Genomic DNA, 25,413 nt, shown 5'->3' with positions numbered 1-25,413 from the left:
GACAACTTCGACGCTTAACGCAGGCGAGCTACAGAGTTGAGCACCCATCGCGGCTGCATCATATTTGGGTCCCGAGTTGTGATGCCGAGAGAACTACGCGCACAAGCTATGTCTCTCATCCACGCCGGACATCGGGGCATCGTTGCAATGAAAAAGTGTGCCAGAAGCTACATGTGGTGGCCTGGCATTGACAACGACATCGAAACAGTGGTGCGAGAATGCAAGCCTTGCCAGAGCAGCCGGAGCGCCCCGCCGAAAGCTCCTGTCCCAGAATGGGAAAAGCCAGACACACCATGGCACACACTGCACATTGATTTTGCAGGACCAATTGAGGGCTGCACTTTCCTTGTGGTCGTAGATGCCTACACAAAGTGGCTTGAGATAAGGCAAATGGGACAGACGACTTCGGCAGCAGTCATTGACAACCTCCGATCACTATTTGCAACGTTCGGCCTGCCGCGCAAGGTAGTGTCGGACAACGGAACACCGTTTGTGTCTGCGGAGATTCTCAAGTTTTATCGCGACAACGGGATCTCCTCAGTTACATCGGCCCCCTACCACCCAGCGACAAACGGACAAGCCGAGCGCTACGTAGCCGAGCTAAAACGCGCCCTTGAAAGAGATCAGACAGGCTCGCTGCAGCGCCGCCTTGCGCGCTTTCTCTTCAAGCAGCACACGACGGTTCAGAGCACAACAGGCGAGACCCCCTCGAAAATGATGTTCGAGCGTGAAATGCGAACCCAGCTCACAGCCATCCTCCCCGAGCCAAAGGCAGAGACGTTCCGGGAAGAAAAAGCAATTCCGCGCTGCGGCACGCTTAATGAGGGGCAGCGCGTCCTCGCCCGACAGTTTCTGAAAAAGCCACGCTGGGAGGAAGCTACAATTGTCAGACGCATAGGCCTGCGCTCTTGGCTCGTCAACATACATGGCACAGTAGCACGCCGACATCTCAACCAGCTGCGTAGATTTACGACGCCGTCTGAGAGCTGTCCGCCAGCGGAGAGAACACGTGCACCATCTTCCCACATAGCCTGGCACCTCTTCCCGGAAGAAGAGACTTCGCCCAGGACAGACCTAGGAGACACAGCGAACAACAGCCAGCCTACAAGTGTTTCTCCCCCGAGCGCACAAAGCCAGCGCGCCTCCACGCGTGAGCGCCGACCCCCTGCACGATACCAGGCAACTTTCTAAGGGGGAAGGAAGTGTTGTGTCCCCTTATTGCTTTTGTGTGTGTGCGCCCCCGCATCCTCCTCCTAACGACCACTCGCATCCTCCTCCTAACGACCACTCGCATCCTCCTCCTAACGACCACTTGCCCCTCGTCGCACGCTGTCGCCAGATGCCCCCCCATGGTGCGCCCCCGCATCCTCCTCCTGTTTTGGGAAGCCACTCCCTCCCGTGGACGCTTCTCCGCTCCCTCCTTTCTTCGGGCGGCCAGTTCGGCTCCTGCCTCGGTCGACGCTGGTCGCACCCTCATCGGCTTTAAATAAACGAAGTCTTAAAGTACCGTGTGCGTCTTTCGCTGCATTGAACACAGCGACCGGACACGACAATATTTTTTTTTTTCATTTTGCATATGTTGTGCAAAGCTACCCCTGCCTTTTTTCTCTGTCGCTTCGCTACGTACTTCTCGCTATTCTCTCCCTTTGCCTTTAATTCCACCGGCGCAGCTCCAATGTTTGAGGTCATCATCATCATCATCAGCCTGACTACACCCACTGCAGGGCAAAGGTATTAGATAGCAATCACCGCGGCCGGCAACATTTTTTAATTTCGTTTTTGTATTTTTGTCAGTTGTTGTTGCCTCTGGCAAACCACCACTACTACTACTACTACTTCTTCAAGGAGGGACTGCAGGGGAGTTGCCGGTTCTTTTTAAGCCCACAAACGCGGGTTAAGAAGAGGGAGCCATTTCCAGGGAACGATTAACATTCCCCGCGACTTTTAAATCAGCCATGGCAGCAGGTTGGGCATGTTGGTTACTCATTTGCATTTGTGATGGAACAGCGCAAAAACCGGTGTCCCGGTGTTTTACTGTGTTCCATCACACACACACACACACAAAAAATTAACTGTGCCATGACTTAGGGCCGTTTCACATGCATGCGATTCTCGCCTGCGACGCTGTGACTGGGGAGGGCCGTCGGTGCAGCCGCAGACGGCCTGCGACCAAGTTCCGTCCGGTTGGAATTCAGTCGCAGCGTCGGTGTGTTCGCTCTGCGACTGACCAATGGGCAGCGCCGAGACGGCGCGTGTCACGTGGGAGCTGTTGCCGCGGCCACGGCCGGTCTCGAGGCGCGCGTGTCGAGACCGCCGCGGTAACGTTGGCCGCGGCAACAGCTCCCACGTGACATCACGTCACGCGCCGTCTCGGCATGGTGTCACGTGGGAGCTGTTCCCGCGGCGTAATCAAAACTGTTTATTCTAATCACAACATACGAAATATTGCCTTGCATTTAAAACACGCTGGCCATAACATCGTTAACACATTCCGTGCAGCCTTTCTGTCGAGTTTAATCGTGGGTTGCCTATGCAAACATCGACCTTGCGTGTCCCTCCGACCAAATTCGCTGGGTGCCCGTTGCATGTGAAAGCACTGTGCGAAAATCGCACTGCGGCGTCACCGGCAAGGCCGACTATTTTCGTTCTGCGCAAGTCTGGCTCGGACTCGAGCACAATGGTTCTGTTGAAGACAGTCCAGTTGACAGACGCCTCGAAGGGCTAGGCCACCGCGCTTCGCTCTACGTTCATTTGTTTGACGTAAGCATTGTGCTGCTTCACCTTACCCCCATATTTCACAGCCTACGACACCAAGCACTTGAAGCAAGGTATTACATACCACGCCTTAGGCCTTTTCTTTAGGATGACTGTCTTTGGGACGGTGGAGGAGGCGTCCGATAATGATGGCCGGCTTGTGTGTAGTTTACATCCCTTCCTTTTTGAGAATACTGGCCAAGGTTTCGCTGACTTCGTCTTAATCAAAACTTGCTTGCATTTCACTGTACCCATCGGACATGACTTTTTGGCAGTGTTCTTCCCACAAAGGCTACAAGAACAAGACGCACTGTTCGCAACATCAAACCCGACTGAAAAAAAGGTCTATGATGCAATAACCTCATAGAGGCTTCATCATTGAATATCGTGCAATTTTTATGACATATCATACAATTTGTATGATATTCTGTGACATCTCTATGATGACTGTGTGATTTTACAGAAATGTATGACATTTCTATGATAATTTTCTCTGATTTGTATGATAAGTATATGATATTTGTATGACAAACTGTATGAGTTTATTGCATCATACAACTTTTTCCAGCAGGGAACTGATGAAGAAGGGGGAGGTGTAGTATCATTAAAGGTGCCCTGCGACGTAGATAAAGCATGGGGTCTTTATTCTTTGTATGCAGAGTAAGGGACATTGTGAGTCTTGAACGCGCAATGAGATCACCGAAATCATAATATTTGATATTTTAATCTTCGCTAGAAATGCTTGTTTCGAGCCGATGGTGTCGCAACGCGGCGGCCATTTGCGGCAGCGGAAATCAGGTGGCATCTAGATAGGGCGCTGCCTTTCTCATTGGTTGGGCGTCCAGTTTGCATATTGTTCCTTCATACTTGTGAAATGGATCCAAAATATTATGTCTCTGAGTACTGAAAGCTTTTCGAATACCACAAAAACTGGAAAAAAGCAGGAAAAGCGAACGAAAACTAACAAGAATACAGCTAGGGGCGACACTTTCCATTCCGCTTCAAACCTTCGTGGCGGCCAGCGCTGTTCAAAAAACGTTGGCTCAAACCAGAAAGCGCGCGCGTCGAGACCGGCCGTGACCTTACCAGGACGGCAGCGAAAAAAAAAGCCACTCGACACACCTTGCCCAAAATTGTGAAGAGAAAGGCCGGACAGGAGGGAGTCGAGTTTGGGGAGGACGGGGGCTACTGCCGACAGCCTTCCAGTCCGACTAAAAAAGAAACTTCGGGGAGCTTCCTTTGTTATTAGTCACCCCTGCCCTGACTACTGCGCCGCGTACACGGGGGGAAGACGCCGCCAAAATGCGCGGCTGTCTACAGCCCCGACAAAGCAACAACTGCATGCACGCTTCCGCTGCGTGTGCGCTAGGCGGGGTTCTGATTGGTAGCGCCCAATCTCAGTACTGGGTGAGTGAAATGGGCGAGTGAAATGCGTTTTCGCCTGAGCTTTTCATTTTGAATTTTCAGAGTGGAATAACTTTCGCTTGCGTGCTCCGATTTCAATAATTCTTTTTGCTCTGGTCTCTGGAAAGCATGGCGAATCTATTTAATGATATTAACTGGTACCGAGGAAATCATCGCGGTGCCCCTTTAAGGGCGAAGGATGATGTGACTCATGTGAGCTGTTGCATAGGTAGGGAGAAATTGGTGTTATTTTTTAAGAACGGTTATTTTGCAACGGGGGATCGGTCGTGGGTGGTAAGGGGGCGGGAGAGAAAATGACAGTAGGGGGGTCTCCTGTTGTGCCTTTGCTTCCTCTCTTTTTTCCCCCTTTTACTTTTCCTCTAGTCGTAGAGCGCAGACCGTGGTTGCTTCTGGAGTGCGCTGTTTTTCTGCTCCCTACAGTGAAACAGGACGGAGTCAGCGCCTCTGCGAAAACGGCCCGGAAAGGTCTCATACATGAACGCACTCTTGTCTCTAGGCTGTCATAAAAAAAAAAAACACAACCCGTAATTTGTCAGTCCTGGCGAAGGGGCACTCCATGCGCGAAAGAAATCTCCCAAAAATGACATCAGAGCTTTTGCAGAGGATCAGTTACATTCTTTAATGCCTTCCACCAGCTTAAGGACTTCCACCAGCTTTGTTAAAAGCAGAGCGCGTGGTCATGGCGTGGTACGAAGAGTTGCACAAAAATAAATTTCGGACGATTTAGCGCGGTTACTCCACATGCGCAGGTGCGCCCGCACTTCGGTTTTCACTGAGGTTGCGGTGTTCGGATCCATTGCGCACGGATGCTGTTGAAGAAATGATATCCAAAACACAGCGCAAGAGACTGGCAGTTTAGGATGCGGGATGCTCGGTTGCGGCGATGTAGTTGTCTAAAATTGATCTGTTCGCGCTGGCCCGGGTTCGAAACCCACTCGCGGCCGTAAAACATTTTCGATTATTTTATTTCAGGTGAAGCAGGCTTCAGACATACAGACAGACCACGTCGAAATCGAGAATTCAAGCCTTATAGTGCCGCACCAAAAAATGCGACCCCGTCAGCTGGCTGTTGTTTTACCAGTTTGTGGAAGTGGCGGTTGATAAAAAAACGGCCGCTCGATGGAACCGCATCACCGAGTGGCCGTGGTTCTCGTATGCTCACTTACTGAAAAATGCGGCACGCTGAAAGGCTTTTCCTAGAGCCTTTGCTTCGTTCCTTCTCATGAAACGTGCGTGCACTGTGTTATTATGGCTTGTGTGCAGTATCAAATAAAACAAACCATTGTGAACGGACGAGACCTTTCAGCGGCCATGTAATTGGTGAAAGCTTCAAAAACCGCGTGTTCTCGCCTAGTGTGGCTAGAAACCAGTCGAATGTAGCAAACTTTCCGTTTCTCCAGAGATCATCTGGCGACGACAAAGCGTCGAGGCTCCAATGTCACTATATCAAAAACAAAAAGAAAACGCTCAGAGTAGAACACAAAAATCACAGGACGTGATTACCACTGTAGAACGCGAGATTTCAGGTGATGAAATTCGTATTTCTTATTGGCATTTATTTTCATATTCCTTTCAATACGCATGGCCTCACTATTCTTTCACTCATGATGTAACTGTGCTCGTACCTCTCAGACGTCAACGCCAACACCGACGATGCACAACCAAGAAACATGCACTCAACAGCTGTCGATGTTAATACGTCGCAGAGCGTGCACTGAGAATGCAGACAACGAAGGCAGCTCCGTGGAAGATACCCGCTTTCACTGTGGGTCGCTTGGCGGCCTTGATATCCGCTGACGCACCCTAGCATACTCTCGACGTGCCGGCATTCATTGTGTCTGAAGTAAATGGACAACTTGTAGAATTGCAGGAAAGCTTATTTACATGAAGGTCTCTTCAAACCAAGAACCCTCGTTCACAGACCGCGTTTCCACTTCCTGCTCGGCTGGCTCAAGGGGTTAGCGCGAAGGGGGATGAGTCAGTAGCCCTCCATTGTATCGTTCTTGGAAGAACGTGAGGGGGGCTGCTCCCTAATATGCCGGAACCTGAAGCCTCGACGCACGCCTCCAGCCATCGAGATAGTGTAAAAAGAAGTTGCCGAAAGGTTACCATGATGCGTTCTCTTGACAAGTACCTGTCCCGACCCGCTCCTCACATCCTTTCCACAACTTCTGTCTTATATTGAAAAAGGGACATCTCCCCCCCTCATTTTTCGAACGAGAATGTTCGGTTGAAAAATTGTTGAGGGCACTCGATATGCTGAAAGTGTGCTCCAAGGGACCTTCTTTGGCGTACGCGCTCAAGGTGGGCGCTCTTGGAATACCACAGAACCGGTATAAGCATGCGCACTATAGGAGACGTCACCGGACAACCACCGGAACGCACGGGCGCTCGCGCACGCGTAGGAAGCGGGGTCCGGTTTACGACATTCGGAGGACAGCGGGGCTCTCGGCGACTCTTTTCTTTATGGCTTGAAGCTCTATCAGGTTCCCAGAACTTTTCGCGGTTCGAGTTGCCCTTCAGAACACCCAACCTCTTTTCTTCACGGCTCGAAATTACTTCCGTCGGCTTCAGAGGGGGAGCCAGCCAGCACCAAGAACATGGAGGTGCATGCCCTTTTTCGGCGCCCGTTCGGCGTACGCCGTCGCTGTACTGCTTGCAGCATCGGTTCTTGTTTGGTAAACTTCGGTATGCCAGGCACTCGGGCAAGTGGTTTGTCAGCGGAACGTTTTATAATATCCGTTCTAGAAGCCGCGCAGCAGCTGCGTGAAAGTGTGGAAGTTAAGCTGAAAACGATCTGGCTCCCGTGAGAAAGTCGGAAAGAGGAAACATATTGCGTTAGAGCTGCGCTGGCTGGACTGTACAGAACAAAGACCCACACGTACTGGTAGTACACGAATGCGTGTAGGCCGGTTTATTGAAGTGAGCGTAGTTCTAACATTGCAATCGCACCAACTAACCCTGTTACAAGTAGAGATGCCGTGTTTTCGGTATCCGTTAAACTCCGTTAAACTCCGAAAAATGACCCCCGCGGCATTTTGATACCTGGAAAACCAATAAACACTGATTTTCAGCCGTCCTTGAAGAAAAGAATGCCAGTTTCAAGTGAAGAAATGTACTCTACTTTTTTTTCTCTAGTTCACCCGGAATACAACCGCACTGAACTGTCCTTGGCACCATTCCTTTCAATCGAAACCAAATTCTGTTGTCGCGTTCCTTTGTCTTCTCTTTACCAGCGTGACGGTTTTCAAGTGTGTAGGTCAGGCATAAGTTTCCTGTAACGAGGAACGCAACAGGACACGAGAGTACCCAGGACAAGCTCCCCACCCGACAAAATCTTCTGCTCTTTCCGCTCAGCAGTGCTTACAGGCTCCAGGGGAATACGGCGGGATTTTCACATTGCCTGCACGTCTCTCTCATTGCCAGTTTGGCAACTTGCCACTGTGGTTCCCCTGAGAGCTGGTACTTTTTTTTAGCGTTCATTCATGTTCTTGGTTTCTGGAGAGCAATCAAACAAAAGGTGAAAAGCTCGAGAGCCTGCTAGCAGTACTCGCTATCCCCGAAGACATGACTGTATATATAGTTTTTGTGAAGTGTAATCACGTGGTATAGAACATCGAAGCAATAAACACAGCAATAAAATCATTGAAATCAGAGGAGGCACTTGTCTGCCGCGTGTACTCAATCCTGGTTCATCTAGCCTGCACCTTCACTGGTCAATACCTTCCTGAATGGTCAGCGTTTGGTGCGAAGACCGATATATTCGCTACTCGAGAAGCTATGAAGTCCGCGAGAAATATATACTGTGGGGATCCACGTTGCCCCTCGCCCGCCGGATGCACCCTTCTCTCTCTCGTGGCCTACCGCGGCTCTTCCTCTGGCGGCCCCCCCGACATGGCCCCCGACTAGGCGGGGCGGTGGAGGGAGCGGAGGGGAGGCGCCCGCGACTACGCGTCGTCACGTGGGCAGCCCTCCTTACCCACCCTCTCGGTTTCGGCGGCCGCGCGGGCCGCGCGCACGGGACAGTCTGATGGAGGGTGGACAGCGAGCCTTGAGAGAGAGCGGACGCAACACCAGCGGCGGCCCAGGTGACCTGAACTGCTCTGTGCCTGTCTCCTGTGCCTGTGTCCTGTGCCTGTTGCCTGCCGCTGCTGCCTGCGCGCGACCGAGGAAAGACATTGGGAGATCCCAATTAAAGCTATTGCCTGCGGGCTTATTCCTCGGAGGTGTTGTTCTTCGCGGCCACAGGTGTGGTCGAGCTAGCGGAGTGGCGTTGGCCCTGAGTTCGGGGTCCGAACCGTGCCAGTAACCCCACAATACGCAGCTTCCGCGAAAACTCACTTGATAGCGATGACTTATGGCATCAAGTGCAAGTTGTGGACCCGTCCATAGAGCAGGAATTGATGACAAAGAAGTCTTTAATGGATTATTTTAGCCTGCTGTGAGCTCTGCAGACCACCCGTTTTTGAAAGAAGGATCTCAGAATAATCGCTGTTCAAAATTACATCTGCTGACGTTTGCTTTCACAGCTTATGGAGAGCGCGCTGTAAAGTACGGCCGGTCTTGTTAAAACCATCTCTTGATTTTCTTGCCGTCCCCCCGTCAAGCGCAAACGTAAAACGTGTGCTTTCTGACCGCATTCCTCCGATGGCTGACAAATCTCTCAATGTACGTGTCCATTTTTTTTTCACTACGTGTAAATATAACATTTTATACTCTTTAAAGCCTTATAGTTCCATTACGAGAAAATCCGGCGCCGTGCGTTCGTCGTTCCAAGTATTTGCGTGTGTATGTACTACATACAGTACAGACAATCCAAGTGATGCCATCACTGGCAAAGGCTCAATGCGGTGGCAATATTCCCAACTACATTCGCGCCAAAATTTTGAATAACCTTACGTCGTACAGCGTTCCGTTGCTGTCATAGCATTTCTCTTTTATTTTTACTCGTTTGGGCATTAATTCATTGGGTAGGGTGCTTGGTATGTGTTTAATAAAAAAATGCAGGTGCGTTATATTTTCTCCAGTAACTATACAGCCGCTTTACAACACCTATCCCGATAAACGCCGGTTTCTCTCCGGCATTGAAAGTAGAAAGCGAAAATCATCGAACCAAAGAGAAAAAATAAACACCATATAACCCCCAAATGGAAAAAAAAAGAAATACTGAAAACACGGAACCCTAGGTTTTTTAGTGAAACGCCTTAGCAACGAAATAAAGCACCCAATCGCTTTCCAAGAGGCGCCATATGGTGCGTGTGTCATTATTCCAAAGGACGAGGCAAGCACAAGGGCCCCTGCCTCATTCCAGATAGACGCAATTGCAGGCCAAATCTATTCAGGGTGTTTCACGGAACTTGAACCAAAGATTAAAAAAAAAGGGGTTGCTGCGTAGCTAGGTGAAACCAACGACATGTTTTTGCTCACTGTGTGGCGCTCCTCAGAGTATCTCTTATTTTCGCTTAATTAGTTACTTATTTAAGATCAATTATACATAATTTTAACGTTTACTGTAAGGGAACATGCATTTTGTTAAGTTGTACAGGGGCGTTACGAAAGAACCGATCCAGTTTTTTGTAGCAACGTACGTGGCCCTTTTTTCGAGTTTTCATGGAATGCTCGCTAAATATGAAAAAGAAAAAACACTTCATTGCGCTCTTGCGCTACTGCATTGTAGCGCTGCCAAGCGCTTTCTGAATGAAGCGTGCGCGCTCACCTTCTGGAAGTGAGCAGTCGACGCCGCTCTTAGCATAATCTTGAAAGTGCGATCAGCACATTCTTCCAGCATGGAAAGCGCACGGCGTGATCTGCCAATTGCGATAGGGCTTTTATGAGACATCGCGCAGGCAAACCAAAAAATGAAGTAAGCTCGTAAGTATACTGCATGATGGCTATAGGCCCTAAGCAAAACTCTGTGCGTCAGCTTATCTTCAGAGCAAAAGCCCCTTTACCATGGCAAGGCGGACCGTCCCAGGGGGAGAAGCTGGGTGCAGCGCTAAAGTCTCCTATTCCACGCTTTATGCTCATGTACACTAGGCTTGTGTCTTAAGGTGTTCGTGCTGTAACTGAGATTGAAGCTTATGACACATGTTTCTTGTTAGCCGATATGACAATGCCCCGGCTGATTCTGAAACCGTTTCTGGCGTGCAGAAATTAGTTTCAGACAAAAAAATTTGAGCTAAAAATTTACTTTCGTAAACACAAAAAACAATTAGCGTTATGTAGGACGTTTACTAAACGCAATAACGAAGCTGCCTCAATTTCTGGCTCCTCAACGCAAATGTATTTTTTCGTGGCTGTCAAACTTCTTAAGTTCCATTATTTGTTCAGTTCACTCTCCATCTAACCACTGTCCAGGCTCGTGAGCTTATCTCGTCCTATCTATGCCCATTTACCTCATCCTTCACAGTTTAGATACCTTCCCGACCATGTTGTTAATGATAGCAACTGTCAGGCTTTTAGGGCTCCGCTCTCTGATTATCGCAGCAAAATCTTGTCCCGTTGTCTCGAAAAAGTTCTGTGCCGCTTATGGGACGTTTAGTCATGTCTTATGTGATGTGTATACTTGCAGTAATTTTTGACAAATCATCGCTCGAAGTCGCACGAAGAAGGCACAGAGCCCTGTTAGCCGCGACCCGACTTTTCCTTTTCTTGCACGCCAACAAAGGGAGCACGGAGGGCAGCCGCACAGCCAGCCCGCCTTGAACACGCTGGGTGAGAAAAGAAAAGATAAACGCAATACGGCTGGTCTCTTGACACACAGGCTGAGGACACGTGGTTTTCGAAGCTTCCACCAATTACGTGGCCGCAGAAAGGTCTTGCTCCACATGGCAGTGGAACAACAGCGACCTGATGCGATCAAAGTTTTTTTTTTTTTTACCCGGTGGTGAGGCTTCTTAGTGTTCGCCTAGGTCCGTCTGTATGTCTGGAGTTTTCTTGACCTTAAATAAAATTAACTAAAAGAAAATACCTTACGGACTGAGTGGGTTGCGAATCCGGACGGCGCGACTAGATTAGTTTTGCTAGCCATTGCATCAGACCACTACATGACCACCTTTTGTTCTATGTACATGAACCATGTTCAAACCATATGGAAAACAGTAGCAGATCGACATGACACGTAATACGACACACCTCAGCAGCACAGCACTCGCTCTTACATCACCGCAGCCGAACATCCCGTGTCCTAAACTACCCGTCTCTCGCGCTGTGCTTTGGGTATCTTCTGCATCAACTTGCAGCCGTGATCAGTGGATTCGAATATCGAAACCGCAGTGCTAACACACCTAATTCGCATTTGCCGTAGCCACGACAAATTGACCAAAATTTATTTTTGTGCCACTCTTTGTGCCTTGCACTGCTCTCTTCACAAAGCTGGTGGCAGTCCTGCGTAACCAGGACGTCAGAGAATGCAACTGATTCTCTCCAAAAACTGATGGGATTTTTGGGAAATGTTTGACCGCTTCAGTCAGGAGTGGCACATTAGCAGCTGTAAGGTTTTTTTTTTTTTTTACGTGAGCCGGCAAGGATGCGTTCATGCATGAGACCTTTCAGGACCGGTTTGGCAGACGCGCCAGCTTTGTCGTTCTTCAGCGTTGGAAGTAAAAAAAAACAGCGCACTTTAGAAGAAAGCTCGGCCTGCGGTCCACGGCTCGAGGAAAAGTAAAAGGGGAAAATAAGAAAGGCGCACGGAAAGGTACAGCAGGAGACAGCACCCTCTCCCTACTGCCCTTTGCTCTCTCCTCCCCCTTACCCCCGCAACCGGTCACCTACGTACCTCTTGAAAATAACGCCCTTTTCTCCCTGTGTTCGTCATCCATTTAATTCTGCGAATCTTGTGTCGCGTTGTCATAGCCTTTCTGAGAGGAACATATTGTCAAAGAGTTGTGTCGGAAGGGTAGCGTGAAATTCAAGCAAGTTTAGGTTGAAAGCGATGCCCAATTCTTCCTTATTTATTTTAAAATCAGCGATAGCAGTGCTTTGAGCATGCGGTTCGCGGGCGGTTCGGTTGTTCGATTCCCAGTGCCCCCCGGGTACCTATAGCTTTCCAATACATACAAATTTTTTCGTGGTTTCTCTGAGGTGAATTGACTCGAAAAATGTCTTTCACCTAACCTTATGTAGAAGAAAACACTGTTCCATGGCTCTCTTTGGTGCAAGGCGGCCCTTGCACCATTAAAACTTGTCAACAAAAGAAAACATCCTTATGGGAAAAAACGCAACGAAAACAATTCTACGCGTAGGCTAAGTACACGCCAGGAGCAAAAACGCGTATGCAATCCGTACGTAAAAGGCGTCAGCAAAACCTTGGCCAGCATTCGCGGAAAGGAAGCGGTGGAAACTGGGTACCAGCCGGACATCATTATCAGGAGCCTCCTCCCCTGTCCCGAAGACCCGTCGTCCTACAGAAAAGATGCAAGGCGTGGTACGCAAAAACCCTGCTCGAGTGCATGGTGTCTAGAGCGGCGTTTACTTGAAGGGGTTTAGTTGAGGAATTCAGTTGAAAACCGGTTACTGGTTTCATGTAAACACCGCACAGTCGATTCCGGGAGTCGAGGAAGTGAGTCCAGTCAACTCCGCTGCAGGGGGGGTACTCGCTCAATCCCAACGGAAGATAGCACGTAAACCGGATAGAAACGAAGAGTCGGGTTAGCGGGAGTGGAGAGCATAAATTACGATCCTGTTTTTACGCTTGCGCCATCGCGCCTGCGAGACAGCGGTGCCGTGCCGCAATCTTGGAGGCTGCCACTGCCCTCACCCGCTGCGCTGCTCGACGCTTGGTGTCGCTGCAGTTGAACCGGTCTCGACTCGCTAAAATCTAGTTCGTGTAAACACGCAATCGTCGAGTCGAGCTGACCTTACACAACTTGACCCCCCGATTCGATCTACCGCAGTCCGGTTCATGTAAACGAGGCTTAGGCTGGGGACACCAACAATATGACGGAAAGAGTGAAGCAGCACAAAGCTTATGTCAAGCAAATGAACAGAATCGCGTGGCCGTACTTCCCAGCCATGCCACCACAGGGGTGACTTTGACGGCACTATTGTGGTGGAAACCGAACCAAACTGCGCAGAAGCCTTCTACTTGAGTCATGACGGAGGAGAATGTTGAATGTTTTCTGGGAACCACTCCTTTTTCCTACATCCACGGTTTAAGCTCCGTGACCCTGCGGTCGACCTTATGTGGGCTTAAAAAAGGCTCCGCAACGCGCCCGCAGTCGCACCTTCAAGAAGTAGTAGTAATCGTTTACTCACAAAAAATACAAAAAGGAAGCACGAGAGCTACAGCCGGAGGAATTCACGGAATTCAGAGCCGGGGAAGTCACAGGGAGAGGATAGCGAGGAAAAGTACGGAGGAAAGCGACCGGCAGAAAAGACGGGGAAGCTTTGTACACAATTCACAAAATGCAAAAAAGTATCAAGTTCGCGCCGCTCGCAAGCTAGTGCCTAAGCATTGTTGTACACATTTACAACGCGCGTAAATTGACTGCATATTCTAGGCCGCGTGCACGTAGCGTCCTGTCGCTACTGGACAGCGCGAGCGACGCATTGCGCAAGTGGCCCGGATGGAGCGCCCAGCTGCCGCCTTAAAGCAGAAACAGAGCCGGCTTTGAAACGTCGTGTTATCCTACAAGAACTTATTTGGCTGGCGTTTACTTCTCAAATAAATGCAAATTATAGTCATAAAATTTTAATTGGATTTGCCTCTGGGTTGCAGCTTTGGGAAAAGGCGTAGCTTCCTGCACAGCAAATGGCAGATTTGTCAGAATAGCTCACAACATGCCGTTCTATGAACTCTTCGTTATCGCTTCATAGTTTGCACACACTTTTGACATGAACGCGGAAATTAGCAGAAATTACGGCAATGGCAAAGCCCTTAGCGACGGTGAATGATCGAATAACTGGAGGCACTTTAACAACCTAAAAGAAATGCTGTGAATTACCACACTACGAATTGTTACATTGGACAAATTGCCTAATGCGCACAATCAGTTAGTGAAACAGGCACGAAACGGAGCACCAGGTTTCTTGCATAGAATCCTGCAGTACTTGCAACGTACAAGCTTATGGGCATCTATATATGTACAGATGACAGGAGTACAGCAAGAAGCCAAACGAATTCGGCTTGATTGGGCTTGTACCCTTACAGAAATAGCTTTATATTCAATAAAGAGACTACAGAGGTACACTGATTTCAACGCATCCCTGCTGCATTTTGACCGCATCGCCTAAACTTTCGAAGAGCTGAACGCTATTGAGCTTTAAGATGTAGCGATTAATGCGCTAATACCTAAGTTTCGTGGCTTTGTATAGTTAATGCGCACGCATTTCCACTATCACTCATCCTCAAGTAGCCACTGTATGCGTTTGCAATAGTAAATGTGTCTGTAAAGCTCCGGAGTTTGCTTATAATCCTCTATGATACCCATACATGGCGAGCACTTTCTTGTAGCGGCCCATGTTTGTGTGCCTACATCCGATGGGGACACTTTTAATAAAAGCGCGCATTCACAAGGCATGACTTGATCTCCTTAAAGCAAGCAAAAAAAGCGTAGACGTGCGCCTAACCAAACGCACCAAGAGAGGGCGCCACACGTTTCTTGCCGATGCTGAGGATGCATGATGAATAGAAAAATAGCCAGGGAAAAATTCAGCCTCTTTCAAATGTAAAATACTTTATATCTATTAAAAGATGGGACATTTCGCTACCTAAAGCTCCTAGAGCAGTCCAATATATTGTAAATCATGGCAGCGCTGAGTGATCAAGTGAGGACAAGTGGGGTTTTTTTCGCGACCTCGTCATAGGCATCATGCGACCATATCTCATCGCGCAGGGTAAACGCAATATTTAAGCCACAGTGATGAAACTTTACTAAAAGAAACTTTATGAGGTATTTAACCCCTCAGGGTCAGAGCTCGCTTGTAACTGTTATGCGTGATGAGATATTGATTTTTTATTTTTCATCGCCATTCAGTTACGCGCCGCCGCGCCGCCGGCTGTCGCGAGATGGCGCGACCGGTTTTCCGAGGCGCATGGGCCGGAATCCTGGGGATGCTAGCAAATGGTCTGAGCATGTGCAAGACATTTGTTAATTTAAAATTATGCTAACCCTGGAATGTACCTGAGAGATTCCAGGTTTCCTCTGGACATGTTAATCCCTGTTGGTTGCAGTGTTTTAAATTTGTGGATTAGGAATGCTTCTCTGTATTTTCTGTAGGGAGGGGAAAACCTCAGGTTGCTTGAGCCAACGTTTCGACAAGGGGACTTGTCTTCCTCTTATCCGAGTTTTACAGGTTCACCCAGCGCCTCCCCCCCGTCGCAGCCCCTTCAAAAGCTTTGTTCATTACACCCCCGGGATATATGTTTTTCCACTATTGCAGCTTAACGAATCAAGATTCACCTCCCTCCCCTTCCTGACACGCATCCCTTCTCACACCACTTTCCTTCCCCACCCCCGGGGCCTTCCTCCTCGGAGCGAAGGCCCTATTTAATCCCTGCCAATGATGAACGCTTTGCCCAGACGAAGACAAGTCCCCTTGTCGAAACGTTGGCTCAAGCAACCTGAGGTTTTCCCCTCCCTTGTTCATTTTGTGATTACCATTTTGTATGCAAGTTAAGGAGATTAAGTTTTAGCGGAAGGATTTCTTTTTCATGTCCGAATGCTTATCCACACAAGACTTGGCCGTTTGCTTATGGTTCATGTACAGGTGCCCCAAAAGTAATACGGAGCACGCGAGCGGTGGCCGAAATGGAAAAAACTGCATGCCAGCGCGCTCTATTAGCAGATGCGCGGCAAAGAGCGAAGGGGCGTCGGCACATCCGGCTGACCCATCCGGCTGACGTTGGCGCTGAAATGACGAGACGCCTTCTAAAAGGTGGTCAGCAAAACGCGCCAATCAGCATACGAATACAAAGCTGTGTTCAGCTGGCTTATAGGCTACCCATGGAAACCTCGGAGCCCTAGGCCAGCTGGCTGATGCGGAATGGCGCGAAGCTCACAGAAGAAAACCAGAAACTACGTGGCCACACCATTAGTCAGGAACGGGTTACTCCGATTGGGATGGAGCCTGCCATTGCGCACACATCAGAGGTGCATATGCAACATTTAAACATCATATTCTGGCTTGCAGAATGCTGTTTGGGCGGTATCTGGCTTATCCGATCACACTTCGACGAGACCTCCCCGCCGGAGCCCGCCCTAACTAACCGGTATGACCTAACCAATGTCCCTAATTAACGAGAATCAGAAGCCATATACTTACATGTGCCTAGGCCGCAACAGTGCTGGCAGTCCAAATCATCTGGACTTCCAAATTAATGACGTTTTACTACCTTTTCATTCTTGTATCCCAAATTTGCAACACGGTACTCAAAACAACAATGACCAGAGGCAATTATAATGATTGTGTTTTTATTCGTCAACTATATGGGCATGTTGAATCATAATCAAGTGGACTCCTTCACATTTTTCTTGCATCAGGCTTCTTGTTGGCTAGTAGGCAACATGTGGCTCTACCTAAGAACACTTTTTTTTAAAAGCAATTTCTGACCCATGCCAACAAAAAATAAAGGAGGAAAGCACAGCAGGCTTTGCAAGATAGGCTGCCTTGCAGTAACAATCTCAACAGTGTACCAAGTCCTGTAGAAATACTTCCTGTGTTGCGCTGCCCTCACTATAATGAAGCATGGAACCCTTGTGCGCAAGAATGACACTGGCATGCATAGCACATTTTGTACATTGTGCAGGACATTTTTGCACAAATTTTTTCACTATATGTGGTACAGATAGCAAATCGAACACAATATCACAGATGGCAAATCTAGCACAATATTACAGATTATATTTTAGAAGCTGCTATCAGGTGACCAGCGCTAGAGTGGGGCAGACATAATTTGATCACTTGATGAGGTCGTAGTCTTGCGGCTGATGACTGTGATGGTGGCATTACTAGACACAAAACAACAGATATGCCGTTGAAGTCATTAGTTATGAAATTCCTGATAGTTCACCAGTTAAGCACATTGCTACGTGTACAGGCGCGGCCATAAGTAAACGGAGCACGCTATTCTGTTCGAAGTGCAATCACGCCTCCTCCAATGCAAATGAAGAAGCATTGTTGGTCTACAAGAAAGCCCACCAACCTCCGCTACCAGCATGCACGTACCACTGCTGGAAATTTCGATTAGATGACGCGTGAAAAATATTCAAAGACAGTTGCGTGCTCCGTTTACTTTTGTCCGCGCCTGTACATTTATTTTTGAAGATGTCAAGCTAATCTAGCCCTAGTGGTCTATGCATGATGTTCAAGTTAAACAACAGAACACAACAGATCCAGTAACACACAATGATGCGCTACAAGTACAAATAAGATGCGCTACAAGTTATCATCATCATCATCAGCCTGATTACGCCTACTGCAGGGCAAACGCCTCTCTCATGTCTCTCCAATTAACCCTGTCCAATTTGTGAAGTAGTTTTTAACTGGCTCGGGTGTTGCATTGCTAAAGGTATCTTGTAAGAGGTTCTTTTCGGCTACACTGCTGGCATTTCGTGGTTCCTTTTTGTTCATATAATGCTTGAGTGGAGTACTTGCTTGCATAGATCGCAGCCATAAAAAATATTCATCGACTGCCACTACGAAAAGCCGAAACAAGCGGAATATGCAGCAATGGTTCTGGTGGAGCATTTGCGCTTACTCTGGGTACACTACCACTCCTTTCATGGCGGACAAGTCATTTTCCCAGAGTAAGCGCAATGCGCCACCAGAACCATTGCTGCGTATTTCGCTTGTTTCGACTCTTCATAGTGGCAGACAATGAATATTTCTAATAGCTGTGATCTAAACAAGCAAGTTGTTCACTCAAGCCTTATATGAACAGCCGCCGCAGTGGCTCAGTGGCTATGGTGCTCGGCTGCTGGCCCGAAAGACGCGGGTTCGATCCCGGTCGCGGCGGCTGAATTTATTTGGAGGAGAAATTCGAGGCCCGTGTACTGTGCGATGTCAGTGCACGTTAAAGAACCCCAGGTGGTCGAAATTTCCGGAGCCCTCCACTACGGCGTCTCTCATAGCCTTAGTCGCTTTGGGACGTTAAACCCCATAAACCAACCAACCAACCTTATATGAACAAAAAGGAACCACGAAAGGACATCTCACGCATCAAATTACAGCGTATACCAGCGATGTAGCCGAAAAGAATCTTTTACGGGGTGCAATCAGCGATGCAAAACCCGAGCCAGTTAAAGATTTCGACGTGCACCGCTCCGACAGCCCCTAGGCTCACTTCTTCCATGGATTAAATGTTGCCAGTGGCTGGGGCTTCCGGCGCTTTCCGCCCCGCGCATTTGTGGTTGGTGCTTTCTCCTGGCTCATATCGCGGTCCGAACGGAAGACGTTGGCCGCCATCAGGCCATTGATGACGGGCAACTGTTTTTGAAGAATTTCGCAAGGCAGCCGAAGTGGGTTCCATGAGGACTTCAGGTTCTCCTTACGTACGCTCATGGAGGGAAAATTCACCGACTGCTTCTCACCAGGCTCTATTTCGGGCTCTGGTGCCGCATCTTTTCGGTGGCCCATCACAGGCTGCTCCTGAATCACCAAGAGAAAAGGGAATGGGAGAGGATACTTGTCAAGTATGTTCCTTTTCGACGCACTGTTCCATGTGTCTTCAATCTTTTTTCCAATAGCTTAATAGCACAAGTCAGCAATACACAGCCCCACTGGAGCGCTGAGCTCCTCCGCTAAGGATCAGTACTGTGCCCATTATTAATGCAATGGCATTGACTTTGTCATCTTGCAAAAGGCCCTGGTTTCTCCGTAACGAAACTGCCCATTTGGTCGAGAGGGTCACATCATCAGCACTGCCGAATTTGAAAATCTGAGGACTAGAATGATTTAGTGTCTTCCATTGGTTTATTATATGGGATTATACTAATCCAACCTAATGTTCACCTTAATCCAGCCACTAACTTACTTTAATATACCCACTAATCCACCTTAATCCATTTTCTGGGGTGGGCCTACTCCCAAAATTTGAGGAGTCTTTTTAGAATATTTGGGGTTGGGCCAATTTCTAAATTCTACGGCATTTTCTTCATGAATGTGGGTAAGAAGACCACAATTTTTTTTACTCCTATAGCTCTACACAGAACTCTACAGCTAAATGGGTCATCATCCCTGAATGTTTCACAGGTAAAAACATCTGTGTTGACCAAATGACAGATAAGAAGGCTATCCACGTGAAAGTCCTTACGCTCCTGAATGCACACTCTGCCGAGAGTTTAGGAGTGGGCGCCTTCGTGCATTTGCATGCAGCTATGCGTATCACTTTGCCCCAGGAAAGAAAGGTAATAGTCACTAAGTGGGCGTTTAATCTTTTTTTACAGGCAACAGGCTCAAACTGACCAACAAGTGGCACCGCTGGTGCTTCATTAGTGAAGGTGCGCAGCCAGCGACTCTCATAGAAGTGCACAAAGCAATGATTCACTTCGACCTTACAGACACAGCCAATTACCCAGCACATGCACGCGCTAGGCCCATATTCTGTAAGTGCCCACCAGGTACAGTGTGTGCCAATTGGTTGGGGACCCAAATGCAGAGGCACTGGCTGCATGATGGCAGCTAACCCGCCTTTCCTGTTGCATCATCTGCAATGAACCTGTATACTAGCCATTGCGTCAGTAGTGCGTGCAAAAATGAATATTACAAAACCTGCGCTATAAATGCTTATGATTTATAAAGTTCCAAAGCAGAAACAGGTGGCTGGGTTTGCTTTAACAGCGGTGGGAGCTTCATCACAAGTAACGAAATCAGAGACAAAGGCAGCATGGTTTGCTGTTTCAGAACGCTAGCTTTCAGTGTGGAGGTTCTCGGGAAAGGCGTAGCAGTTTTCGAGGTCAGAAAGTATCCAAGGCGGATATGAAAGACCGAGGCCTGTGGAGGCTTGAAAAGTGAGTGAATGCCACAGCTGGGCTTCAAAGGAAAATGAATACGCAAGAAGTGGAAAATAAGCGGGAATCAGTCAAAATAGCCCTGGCGCTTTTAGAAAAGAGACATCAGCAAAAGTCTCGACCCTCTTAATGACCAACAACTTATCAGGGAAAGTCCGGTTCATCACCAAGCGCCCTGCACTCAAAAGCGAATCTACCACCGTGTGAAATTAAGTGCACATCCTTTAACACAATATGCATTTAATGGACCAAACAGATCCGGGATAACGGTGCTACACCACAAGATGCTGGGAAGAGAAAACTCTTACTCCCTCCTGGCAACTTCCTGATCATTGAACTGCTTGGGAAGCAAATTTTGAAATTATAATATAATTATAATATATGTGTGTGTGTGTGTGTGTGTGTGTGTGCGCGCGTGCGTGTGTGTGCGCGTGTGTGAAAGAAGCCAACAGCCACAGAAACCAAAGGACACAGGGGATTTCTTAATTTATTTATTTATTTTTTGCTGTTGTTCCATTTAGAACATTACTGAATATGTTATTGCTTAAAGTTAATTGATTAGAAAAGCAGAAGAAAAAACAACCACATGCCGCCGGTGGGATCCGAACCCACGACCTCCGAATTACGCGTCCGGTGCTCTACCGCTTGAGCTACGGCGACGGCTGTCAGATCTTCTGCTTTCGGTGGCATTTATGTTTCCAAATAACCTAACCTTGAGAGTGTTCATCAGCGCCACCCAAGTTCTTAAGCGGCGGACGTAGCACGTCTTGAGTTACCGCTGATGTGACGTAGAACGTCATCGAACGGCGAGGGTGCAAGCTGTGTGAGGACCCTCTTATGCTTCCTATGGCATCAAGGCTGCCAGAACCGAGGCCCTCTCTAAGCAATTAAGCAAACAAGAGAAGGGGAATGAGGGGCTCGTTATAAATATGAAAGAAGCCAACAGCCACAGAAACCAAAGGACACAGGGGATTTCTTAATTTATTTATTTATTTTTGCTGTTGTTCGATTTAGAATATTACTGAATATGTTATTGCTTAAAGCTAATTGATTAGAAAAGCAGCAGAAAAAACAACCACATGCCATATATATATATATATATATATATATATATATATATATATATATATATATATATATATATATATATATATATTGTAAGCAATTTCTTCGCCTTCTTCGTCGTCGCCTCTCTGGCTGCGACTTCATTCTCTTTCACCTGAAGATTCCCATCGTCATCGCTTGAGGCTGTTCGCTTGGAAGACGTCTCTGGGGAAAGGGCTAGAATAAACGTCTCCGTGAAGTCTTCCCTTACAATATATATATATATATATATATATATATATATATATATATATATATATATATATATATATTGTTACGTGCTTAGCACGTACGGGGGTTTAATTACAGAGGAGATCGATAGAAGCAGGACGACGACAAAGCCTACAAGCATCCTTCTGATCTTTCTTTTCCTTTTCCTCTACCGGTCAGTCCTACCGTTGATCTCCTGCTTCTTCCGTCAATGTTATGTGAAAGCGCGTGACATTTTCCTCCTCGCAGACGAAGCCCGTCGGGCGAGTTAAACATAACGTCTGGCATGAAATTGCTTGGGGCGGGCTACATGCCCCACCTGAAACTGGCGTGACCATCGACCACTAGCAGTTAGGCGTGACATAGCGTAATTAAGGTCACTTATACACTCTAACACAACAAACGGTCCAGTGTACTGTGACAGCAGTTCCTGACACATACCACGCTTGCGTAGAGGTGTCGACAACCACACAATGTCACCAGGAACATAAGAAACGTCTTGGTGTCGGACGTTGTAGCGGTTCTTTGAACGCTCTTGCGCAGATAAAATTCGAACGTGGGCAAGCTGGCGAGCTTCTTCAGCTCTGCGGAGTGTGGTCGCAAGAGGAGGTTCATCGCGGACGAAAAATGGCAGTATGGCCACAGCGAGGCGAGCGAGCATAGAGCAGGTAGAAGGGGCTGTAGCCAGTTGTCTCATGTTGCGTTGTGTTGTATGCATGAGTAATGAATGGGAGGACGCCATCCCAATCCTTATGATCTCCAGCGACTTACATAGCAAGCATGGAATTGAGCATCCGATTAGTGCGTTCCACCACACTGTTCGTTTGGGGATGACATGGCGTGGAGTGGCGAAAACTGCAGGTGCTGAAGCGGAGAAGTTATTCGACAACATCCGCTGTGAACTGGCATCCACGGTCACTAATGAAAACTGCAGGAGGGCCGTGCCGAAGGATGACGAATCGAAGTAAGAAATTAGTTACTTCAGACGCAGCAGCGGCTGGTATCGTGGCTGTCTCACAATAACGGGTTAAATAGTCTACGCACACGAAAATCCATCGATTTCCTTTAAAGGACCATGGGAAAGGTCCAAGAAGGCCAATGCCAACTTGCTCAAATGGACTGTTGGAAGTGTGATTGGCTGCAGTTTTCCCGGTGGACTTGAAGTCGGCAGCTTAAAACGCTGGCATTGGACACAGCTGGCTACATAGTGCTAGATGGTTGAACGCATGTTAGGCCAGTAAAATCGTTGTTGTGTGCGGTGGAGTGTTAGGGCCACTCCCAAGTGCCCAAACGTGGCGTCGTCGTGCATCATTTCAAGAACTGTGATGCGTAGGCTTTCTGGCACGACAAGAAGCATGCGTGCTCCCCCAGAAGCGAAGTTCTTCTTATAAAGCAATTCCTCGCAAATGCAAAAAGTATTCTTTACAGAATCTTGGGCGGCATCAAACAAAGAGGTTAATGTTTGGTCTTTGCGTTGCTCAGTACGGAAAACTTGAAGATCGGGGAAGGCTTTTGAAAGTGATGCTAAGTATTAAGGCGGAAGCCTTTACTGCCTCATCGTTGTAAGCAGGAGTTGGCGACAGAAATGTCACGATTTTCAACTGGTCAAAATGGTCGTGACGTCACAGTGCATGAATTTCAAATGGGCCAATTGTACTTTGGCTAGTAACCATGCAACCAATTAAAGGGATGGTATAGTGATGCTCCAAGTAAGAAGGACTTAGTTTAGTTAATTTCTTAATTGACCAAGCAGCCTAATTAACCTTTCTAGTGAGACCAGATTAATAAATACAACCGAGTAGGAAATTGGTCGGGTTTGGGAATCGAACCAGGGCCTCCGGAGTGCGAGACGAGCACGCTACCACCCTGCCATGCCAGCTCGATGGTTTGGAATGAACTAAGGCGCGTCTAGTAAATACGGTGTCTTTGTTCACTCCCGCCGCCGCGGTGGCTCAGTGGCTATGGTGCTCGGCTGCTGGCCCGAAAGACGCGGGTTCGATCCCGGTCGCGGCGGCTGAATTTCTTTGGAGAAGAAATTCTAGAGGCCCGTGTACTGTGCGATGTCAGTGTACGTTAAAGAACCCCAGGTGGTCGAAATTTCCGGAGCCCTCCACTACGGCGTCTCTCATAGCCTTAGTCGCTTTGGGACGTTAAACCCCATAAACCAAACCTGTTCACTCCCATGTTCCTCCCTTCCCGTTACGGCGAGGTTCAGGTGACCACCGAGGTATGCAAGACAGATACATTTCACTTCCTCAAAAACTAATTTACGAACGAGCTAGGCGTAGAGCCGAACGGGGGATGGCGTTCTGTGGACTCCCTGGGACCGTTGCAAGAGGCGAAGCTTAACATCTTAACCACACAGTGACGCAAGCAGCACCACCGTGCTTAAGGCTTCCGGCTCACCGCACTTTAGGTCAACAAAGCGCCCCCCTGAATTTTTCATCAAAGTTCTCTGCATCGTCATCAGTGGTTTGAAGCGGCAAACGCGAAAGACAATCAGCATCTCAGTGTTTACGGCCGCTTTTACGCACCACAGAAAAATTAAATTCTTGTAGGTGCAAAGGCCATCGAGCGACCCATCCACAGGGGTCACGAAGACTCACTAGCCAGCAAAGTGAATGGTGGTCGGTCACGACGGTGAAAGCACTCGCGTACGGATAGGAGCAGAAGCGCTGTACAGCGAAAAGAACGGCACAACGGCGAGACATTCTTGTTCAGTAACCGTGTAATTCCTTTCGCACTTACTCAACGAGCGGCTGGCATATGCTACCACGTGCTGATCATGGCCATGGTGTTGTATAAGTACAGCGTCGATACCGATACCACTTGCATAAGTGTGTACTTAAATTTGTGCTGATGGGAAGAAGTGGCTTAGGATGGGGCCCGAGGTCAAAAGAAATTTCAGGTGACGGAAAGCTGCGTCACATTCGCTGGTCCAATTGAACGGTGCGTCTTTATGCAGCAAACACGCGAGTCGGTAAGCGATGTCTGCAAACCTTGCTATAAAGCGTCAAAAGTACGAGCAGAGCACTAAAAAACTCTGCAGCTCTTTCACTGATTGGGGCACCGTAAAACTTTTGACAGCTTCAATTTTCTTTGGATCTGGTCGAACACCTTCTTTATCAACTAACTGACCAAGACCAATTGTTTCACTGTTCCAAAAATGATATTTCTTGGATATCAGGATAAGACCAGCTCATTCCATGCAATCAAGCACAATATCCAGACGGCTGTTGTGCTCACTAAACGTTTTGCCAAAAATTACAACGTCGTCCAAATAAAATAAACAAATTTGCCACTTTAGTCCACGCAGGGTTGTATCCATGAACTGCTGGAATGTTGCAGGCGCATTACATAATCCAACAAGCATAACGTTAAACTCGTAGAGTCCATCTGATGTTATGAATGCCGTTTTTTCTTTATCTGCAGTGTCCATGGGGATTTTCCAGTAGCTGATCTCAAATCAGTAGAAGAAAAGTATGAAGCGGAGTGCAGACAATCAATTGCGTCATCTATACGTGGAATCTGGTAGACGTCCTCCTTCGTGGCCGTATTTAAGCGATGGTAGTCAACACAGAACCTCCATGTGCTCTTTTTTCTTAACAAGAATAACTCTTTTCTTCTCTTTTCTTAATCATAACTCTTTAATAACTCTTAACTTTATTAACTTTAATAAACTTAACTTTAATAACTCTTTTCTCAACAAGAATAGTATCTTTTTTCTTAACAAGACGGTGTGAGCTCGGTAGCTGTGCCATGTCGCAGCCTCCTCATCCACTGATTTTCGCTACGCAGGTGCTCGCGCCTGCCTTTGCCTATATCTTGCCAGCCATCTTTGACACTTCGTGGCTTGTTCTACAAGGCCCAGACCGGCCGTTCTGCGCCGGGAACCATTCGGTTTGAGCAGCGCAGATGCGTCGGTGAAAACAGCGCTCCCTTCCTGGACCCTCGTCACTGGATGGCAAGC

The 25,413-nt window shown here is 48.0% G+C and overlaps 2 protein-coding genes across 2 annotated transcripts in view; both read right to left on the bottom strand.

Annotated features, from left to right (window-relative positions):
- Positions 1-25,413, bottom strand: part of LOC149355543 (valine--tRNA ligase, mitochondrial-like) — a 402,426-nt gene that overhangs the window by 286,977 nt on the left and 90,036 nt on the right. The gene's annotated exons all lie outside the window — the stretch shown is intronic.
- LOC149355544 (uncharacterized) overlaps positions 18,460-25,413 on the bottom strand; it is a 38,680-nt gene continuing 31,726 nt past the window's right edge. Inside the window, exon 7 of the mRNA XM_089585155.1 lies at positions 18,460-18,768. Within this exon, the coding sequence (XP_089441281.1) occupies positions 18,460-18,768 (309 nt within the window). The remainder of the gene's footprint in view (positions 18,769-25,413) is intronic.

The sequence above is a fragment of the Amblyomma mixtum genome, chromosome 3 (genome assembly GCF_055824585.1).
Source record: "Amblyomma mixtum isolate Tamu chromosome 3, ASM5582458v1, whole genome shotgun sequence".
Taxonomy (NCBI): Eukaryota; Metazoa; Arthropoda; class Arachnida; order Ixodida; family Ixodidae; genus Amblyomma; species Amblyomma mixtum.
The sequence above is the reverse complement of the archived record's forward strand: the minus strand, read 5'-3'. Positions and strand labels throughout refer to the sequence as shown.